The sequence below is a fragment of the Tupaia chinensis genome, unplaced genomic scaffold (assembly GCF_000334495.1).
Source record: "Tupaia chinensis unplaced genomic scaffold, TupChi_1.0 Scaffold149011_1, whole genome shotgun sequence".
In the NCBI taxonomy this organism is placed as follows: Eukaryota; Metazoa; Chordata; class Mammalia; order Scandentia; family Tupaiidae; genus Tupaia; species Tupaia belangeri.
Window position 1 is genome coordinate 1,135,764 of NW_006208857.1, and position 7,025 is coordinate 1,142,788.

General features: G+C 59.4%; 1 protein-coding gene across 1 annotated transcript in view; it reads right to left on the bottom strand.

Annotated features, from left to right (window-relative positions):
• The window catches only part of PLEKHG6 (pleckstrin homology and RhoGEF domain containing G6), a 22,115-nt gene that overhangs the window by 14,283 nt on the left and 807 nt on the right, over window positions 1-7,025 (bottom strand). Inside the window, exons 2-7 of the mRNA XM_006170831.3 lie at window positions 5,047-5,240; window positions 3,730-3,879; window positions 2,216-2,380; window positions 1,502-1,597; window positions 1,170-1,220; window positions 781-930 (exon numbers count right to left, since the gene is read on the bottom strand). Of these exons, the coding sequence (XP_006170893.1) occupies window positions 781-930; window positions 1,170-1,220; window positions 1,502-1,597; window positions 2,216-2,380; window positions 3,730-3,879; window positions 5,047-5,172 (738 nt within the window). The 5' untranslated portion in view covers window positions 5,173-5,240. The remainder of the gene's footprint in view (window positions 1-780; window positions 931-1,169; window positions 1,221-1,501; window positions 1,598-2,215; window positions 2,381-3,729; window positions 3,880-5,046; window positions 5,241-7,025) is intronic.

Here is a 7,025-nt window from a genome sequence, read left to right on the forward strand (position 1 = left end):
GAGGGGAAGGGTCCCGGGGGAGGTGGGGGGGGGGCGGGGAGAGCCTCACACACACAGACCCTTAGTCTAGCTCCTCTCATGCTTGCTCTCCAGCCAGGCTAGGCCTGTGCACCCCAGGGTGGAGCCCGAGAGACAGACCCGGGGCCATCCTCTGTGTCTGCATGACCTGCCGCTCTGGACTCCTCGCCCCCCATCAATAATTCAGACGAACTGTTTCCAGAACACTAGATCCCATTTCACCCCATGGGGGGAGGGCTGACCCCGCATTTGCCCAGAAGTCCTGCTCCCGTGGGAGGGGTGCTAAAGGCTCCCAGGCTCCCCCACCTCCCTGCCCCACCACAAGATCTTCCTGCAGGGTCCGCGTTTTCCTGGCTGGGTAAAACTGGAAGGCAGGCTGGTCCTAGGCCCTCTCACTTTCTCGATCTCTGTTCTCCACAACCTGGGGCCCCCAGGGCCTCTTACCACCCCGAGGGTCCCCTCACATAGGCCCCACTCACACCAGCTGTTTGTCTAAGAGTCTCTGTGTAAGAATGAAGATGCTCTAGTTGATAAGTGCTTGGGCGTGGCCCTTCTCTGAGATAGCTGTGTTTTCATTTCGTAAGGGCCTCCCAAGCCAGAGGACCTTCAGGACGGAGAGTGAACGTGCAGAATGAAGGGCAGGTGAGGCGATATTTAGGTGTAGGGGCCCTCACATCACAGAGGGATCCAAAGTTCCACTGCCATGCTCACGGACAGACCTCCCAGTCCTGCGTGTCCAGACAGGGCCCTCACCAGCCTCACCGTGAGGAAGCCATTTTGCAGGCTGATGGGGTCCAGGGGCTGACGGGAGGCACGAGCCTCCTCCAGGGTGGGCCCCAGCACCTCCTCCCAAAAGCTCCGGTGGGCTCGAATCAGGCTGGGGACATTTCCAAACAGAGTCTCAGCTGACACCTGGGGGAAGGAGCAGAATAGAGCCACAAACCTTCCACAGGTCACCCCGGGCAGCACTGGTGGGCCTGGACGGCCTCAGGGCTCCACCTTCCCTTCCACCTTAACGGGCCGAGTACCGGAAGCGGGGGATCTGCAGCCTGCTTGGGGTCTAGAGCAAGAGCAGAGCAGGGAGGGCAAGGGGTGTCCCAGAAAACGGAGCAGCCTGGGGGGACCCCGCCCACACCCCAGCTCCCACTCACTTCCATCAGCAGTCCTACTCGCTGCAGATTCAGCAAACCAGCAGCCAGGAGCTAGAGACCGGAGAGAGATTAGGGTCTAGCATCTGACCCGCCTCCTCTCGGACCCCAGCTTAGTCCTCGCTGTCACCTCCAGTCCCCACCCACACCAGTACTGTCACCCTCTCCCCCCAGATCCCATGCAGGTCAAAATCAGGATCCGTTGGTATCCTGTCCGTCTTTTCCCACCCTCTGCCCCCATGCCAGGCTCCTCTGGTTGGGGAGAGCGGGGACAGTGCAGGGGGAGGGGGAAACGGTAGAGGATGGGGCCAGGGCTAGGGCTGAGGGATGCTCACTTCGGTCATGATCTTGAGCTTTCTCACGTAGATCAGCTCGGTGGTCAGTAACTCCCACAGCGCCTCCTGCTGGTGGCAGAGTTCGCGGCTCATCTCCTGCGTGGGGATAGTGCTGGTTCAGTTGGGGGTGATGGAGTGGAAGGTGCCACTGCGTAGGTTCTGGACACTGTGCACGACTCTGCGGTCCTCAGGCCGACCGTCCAGCGTGTAGGTGTTGTTATCCTCACGGTATACATGAGGCGACTGAGGCTCAGAGGGGCTGGCCGTCTTTTTTTTTTATTTTTGAGAGGTTTTTGCTATCGGGCGTGGTGCGTTTGCCACACAGAGAGAGACAGAGAGAATGAAAACGAAAAATCACCCCCCAGGGGGGATGGCCACGCCACAATCCCTTCTCCATTCTCCTCTCGGGATCTTGGGCACGCACGCACACGCGCCCGGCGTGAGTTTAAGCCACAGGTCCGGGACTCGAACCGCGGTCGACTACGTGGGAGTCCAGCGACATAGCCATTACGCTAACTGCTGGTCCCAGGGGCTGGCCATCTTGACCAACATCTCATAGCCAGTGTCGGAGCTGGGATTTGAACCTAGATCAAGGCGACTCCCTCCAAATGCCTTTCTGACATGATCCTACTTCCTGAGGCCCTTCTTTCCTCCGGGGCAGAAGTAAGGGGTGCGGATGTGTCTGTGACAGTACGGAGGCGGTTTCAGGCCTACCTTGTGCCCGGGCACCAGCTCCCTCCAGGACTTCTCGATAGCCAGACTGCTGTCGCCACCCTCTCCTATCTCCCAGTGTCGCCGGTCCTCGGGCGGCAGGCGGGGCATCCCAAACATGCTGAACGTGTGCAGCCTTAACTCCAGCTCGTGGGCAACGGTGACTTCCTGCAGGGCCGAGAAGGGAGTTGGTGCTGCCACAGCCCTGGCTCAGCTGCCCGGCTGCAGGGGGCGTGGGCTGTGTGTGATGGGAAGTAGCGGGCAGCGTGACTACGAGTGGGGACATGGAGACCCGGGGGACAGGGATTGGCCCTGCTGGAATTTTAGGGGAAAGGCATTGCTGGAATGCAGCTGGAGAGGTGATCAGCTACAGAAAAGTCCTCAGGCGGCGGGGTCTGGCCTGGGCTCCCTGACCAGGAAGCCACCATCCAGAGGCCTCCTGATTCAGAACAGAGGTGGGGACAGAATGGACCCTTCAAAGGGAACTTCGGGTGGAGACCAGAAAGGGACTTAGAAAGCCAGTGGTCTCAGGCACTTTTTTTTTTTTTTAGAGAGAAGTTTTTGCTATAGGGCGTGTGTGCTCCCCAGAGAGACAGAGAGAGATAGGGAGAGAGAAAACGAGAAATCATACCCCAGGGCGGATGGCTATGCCACAATCCCTTCTCCTCTTGGGATCTTGGGAACTCATGCACACGTGCCCAGCATGAGTTTTAAGCTGCCGGGTCCGGGACTCAAACCGCAGTCAACTACGTAGGAGTCCAACAACATAACCACCTACTAGTCCCATCAGGTACCATTTTAGCATTTGCACATAAGTGGACTTTTTTTTTTTTTTCCCTTAGGTTTTTGCCACAGAGCTCACCAGAGAGAGGGCAAGAGAGAAACCACCTCCTGGGGGATGGCCATACCACAGTCCTGTCTCCATTCTCCTCTCAGGATTTGGGGCATGCACACACACGTGCCCAGTGTGATTTTCAAGCCGCTGGGTCTGGGGCTGAAACTGGAGTCAGCCATGTGGAAGTGCAGCACACGAACCACCAAGGCACCCGCTGGCCCCACTGGTAGACATTTTTATGAAGTAGCATGACTAAGATCTTACAGGGGTTTGGGGTCCCAAGTCACGTGGGCGGCAGGTACTCCAACCCTCGCTGCCTCCCCACTGTGGCTCAGGAAGAGGGGTGAGGTTCACAGCTGGGGAAAAGGATGACGTGAGCCTTGGGGGTGGACGGAGCGTGTCTGGCTTGCATAATATTGGGTGATTTTCAAAAGCTGAAAGTTTCCTATTAATAATTTATCCTTTAAATTTTATCTGGATGTCTTGGGTCAGAGTCGCTGGGCCCAGCACAGGGATCAAGTAGAGCTGTCTCCTGGGAGTGTCTCTGATAGGACGAGACAGATCCCGCTTTTTGAAGGGGCTGCCAGGCAAGGGGGTTGCTGGGCCCGACCGGTGCTCATTCATCACCGTGCGGGCATTGCAGTGGGGACGGTGAGCAGGGTGGGGCAGACGAAGCCCTTACCTTGAGTTTGGGGGAGTGAAGTGGGCCCCCATAGCCTCCATGCCTCCTCTCTGCCTCTGGTTCTCGCAATACCACAGGAGGCAGGCCTCTGGCCTGGCCGGAGCTCTTGGGAAAGGGGACATAGAGCGGCAGGCGGTAGCGGCTGGCATCCTGGAGGAGGAGCGGGGGAAGCTCTGGGGTGCCTCCTTTACCCAGAAGTACCAGAGGGGTAGCAGGGGCCAGGCTTGGCTCTAGACGTGTCCCCCTCCCACAGGTTGGGCCAGCTTAGCTCCCCGCTCAGACCAGCGGGCGTAGGCTGTCCCTGAGTCACCGCCGCGGCTGCCAGGGAGACTGGCAGAGCCGAGCAGGGACATGCCGTCCTGGCTCTGTGAGTGGGCTCCCCCAGAGCAGGAGCTCAGGCAGGCACATGCATGAGGTCACCCCTCACACGTGTGCTCTCTGAGCTGTGGCATGCATGGCTGACGCACGGTGCACATTGCCTTCTGGGTCCCTCACGGCTTCCCTGGGCTACTACCCGCTTCTCGCACGTGGGGACGAGGGCACACACATGTGCAGCTTCCTGCCCAGGGGCACGCAAGCTGTGTTCTCTCCCGTGGGGAGTGGCTGGCCCTCCGGGGGGGGGGTTGAGTCCACAGCCACAAGTCTCCTCCCAGGGCAGGCCTGGTCACATTCCTTGATCCACCTGTGGCCTGAATTATCCCCACACCTCATTTCCTAGTCTCCCTTCCGCCCTCGCCCTCGGCCTTGGAGAGCCCCCTCCCCAAGGGCCAAATCCTCCTCCCAGAGGCAGGGGATAGCTCATGCCGGGAGCCCTGAGGTTGAGCAAGGACCAGGCTCTGGCTTCCACATCCCTTCCTTGGCTGGGCTGGAGGTGGGCCAGGCAGGTGGAGCAGGGGTGGAGTCAGGTCAGCCTCCTGCCACTTGCAGAGCAGGGACACCCTGAACCTTTGCTCTTCCCCAGCCCTGACTCAGAGGGAGGCCGAGCCCAGGGAGCCCAAGACCCCTCCCAGGTAGAGGCGGGAGTCTGGGAGGGGCCAGCCCCCGGGGTCTGGTGGCCTTACTGGCAGCTCTGTGTCTCAGACCTGCCCAACTGCATCTCCTCTGAGGGCTCCCTGCCTCTCCTGCCCTGCCATCTGGGACAAGGGTGTGAAGCCCTGGGAGCCCGGCCCAGGCAGTGCCCTCTCTCCCCCGCTCCGTCAGAGGATACGGGGGTGAGGACAGGAATAGAGCAGTCCATGAAGTGGACAGGGACTCTAAAGCCTGGGTGTCCTCTTTCTTGCCACACCCAGGTCGCCCTCGGTCACAGCCTGGACTCACCGGCACCGGAACTCCTCGGGAATGGACACTCTGGGCAGGGGCCCCATGCCGGCCCCCGTAGGTCTCAATGCGGGAGGCCACGAGGCCTTGGAGGGGTCCCTTATCTGGAGGAACAAAGGCCTGCATCCCTCCTCTCCTGGGTCACCTCCAAAGGGTCATAGCTCCAAGGTCCAGGAGAAAGGAGTCCCCTGAAACTGCAAGAAAGAAAATAGAGTGCTGAAGGCCTGCCCACAGCAGTGGGTGGTGCCAGCCAGAGACCAAGGCTGCTGGGGGTGGGGGTGCAGCAGAGGAGGGGGGGCCAAGGCTTAGCTCACTGGTTTCTTGGGGTGGGGACACAGCTGTCTCATCTGCGATGAGGTGAGGGTGACATGCACTGGGTAGAAAGCCCCTTGGAAAGATACTTGGCCGTCACATGGGCACACATTTGGGGTACCAGCTCCAGCACTGCCTCAAAGGATGCTGGGATCTAAGAGTAGGTGGGAGCAGTGGTCACAGACCCATCCCAGCTTTCTGACTGCCCCTAGGCAGGAGGATCCCCAGCACCTAGATCTCCCCCCTGCCCCTTTTGCAGCCTTGGGCAGCCCTGCAGGGAGATTGGGGGTGGGTATGTGGCTGGAAGCCGCTCAGTCACCACCTGTTCTGTACAGCTGCAAGCTCAGAATGGTTCTTACAGTTTAAAATAGCTGAACAAAAAGGTGGGCTAAGAGACCAGCAGGTGGCATGGAGGTAAAGGCACAGGATCCTACATGGCTGACTGCATAGTTCAAGTCCTGGACCCAGTGGCTTGAAAAGCACGCCAGGCGTGTGAACATACATGCCTGAAACTCAGAGGGGAATGGAGAAGGGATTGCGGCATAGCCACCCCCTCGGGGGTGATTTCTTACTATTTTTTTCTGTCTCTTTCTGGCAAGTGCATGTGCCCTACAGCAAAAACAAAAACAAACAAAAAAACCCTGGGCTGGCCCCATAGCAAGTGGTCGGTGCTGTGCACAGTAAGCAGACCCCGCATGGCCCACCGTGGTTAAAACACAGCCCTGGCAGCTTGGAAAACATGCCAGGTACCTGTGCGTGCATGCCCCAAGTCCTGACAGAACGGAGAAATGCAGGAAAGAGGCTCGCAGTGTGACCGCGGCCCACTGGGGGTGCTCTCTCGCTCTCTCTCCGGCAGGTGCATGTGCTGTCTAGTAATTTTTAAAAAAAAGTTGGGAAAAAAAGAATATTTTGGAACAAATTAAAATGGCATGAAATTAAAACTCAGTGTCCATCAATAGAGTTTCACTGGAACACGGCCACCTTTCCTAACTATCTGTGGCAGTGTTCCTACCAGTTAGGACAGGGACCTGTGCCGGCTGCGAGATCTGACATGTTTATCGCCCAGGTCTTTAACTGACAGGTTTGCGTACCCCTGACCTGGACCATGAACCTGGACGCCAGTGGGGATTTGCGGGGATTCCAAAGCCTGGGTGTCCTCTTCCCAAACAGACCTGGGCCACAGGCACGTAATGGGGACAGCCTTCGGGCCGCTGGCCTTCTAGACTGGCAGGAGAAAGCAGAAGCTTTGGGGTCTGGGGCTACCCTCTCTTTTCCCCAGGCTGGAGCCGGGGTGGGGGGTGGGGTGGGGCTCCATCCCTTCCTCCAACCCAGGACAGAGGCCTCACTTCTCAGAAGGCAGGGCCTGGAGAGGAGAGACCTCTTAAGAAGTGGGTCCTAGAACGCGCTGTGCGGGGTGCTGGGCCCCCGCCAGGTGGGTCCGAGGTCCCTCTGTCCTCGCCGTCCTTTCTCTAAGTTCGTCGTCTCTCCCGCTCGCTCCCAGTAACCCCCTCCCCCAGCCCTCCCGGCCCAGGGCTCCGTCTCGCGCGCACTCCTCCCTACCCAGGGTCTTTTCTCCGCTTTGGACTCGGCGGCTCTGCCCTCCTCCTCCGCAGCCCAGGCCTCCGCCCCGCGCCCGGGTCTCCAGCCCGCGGTCTGCCGCCCGCCCC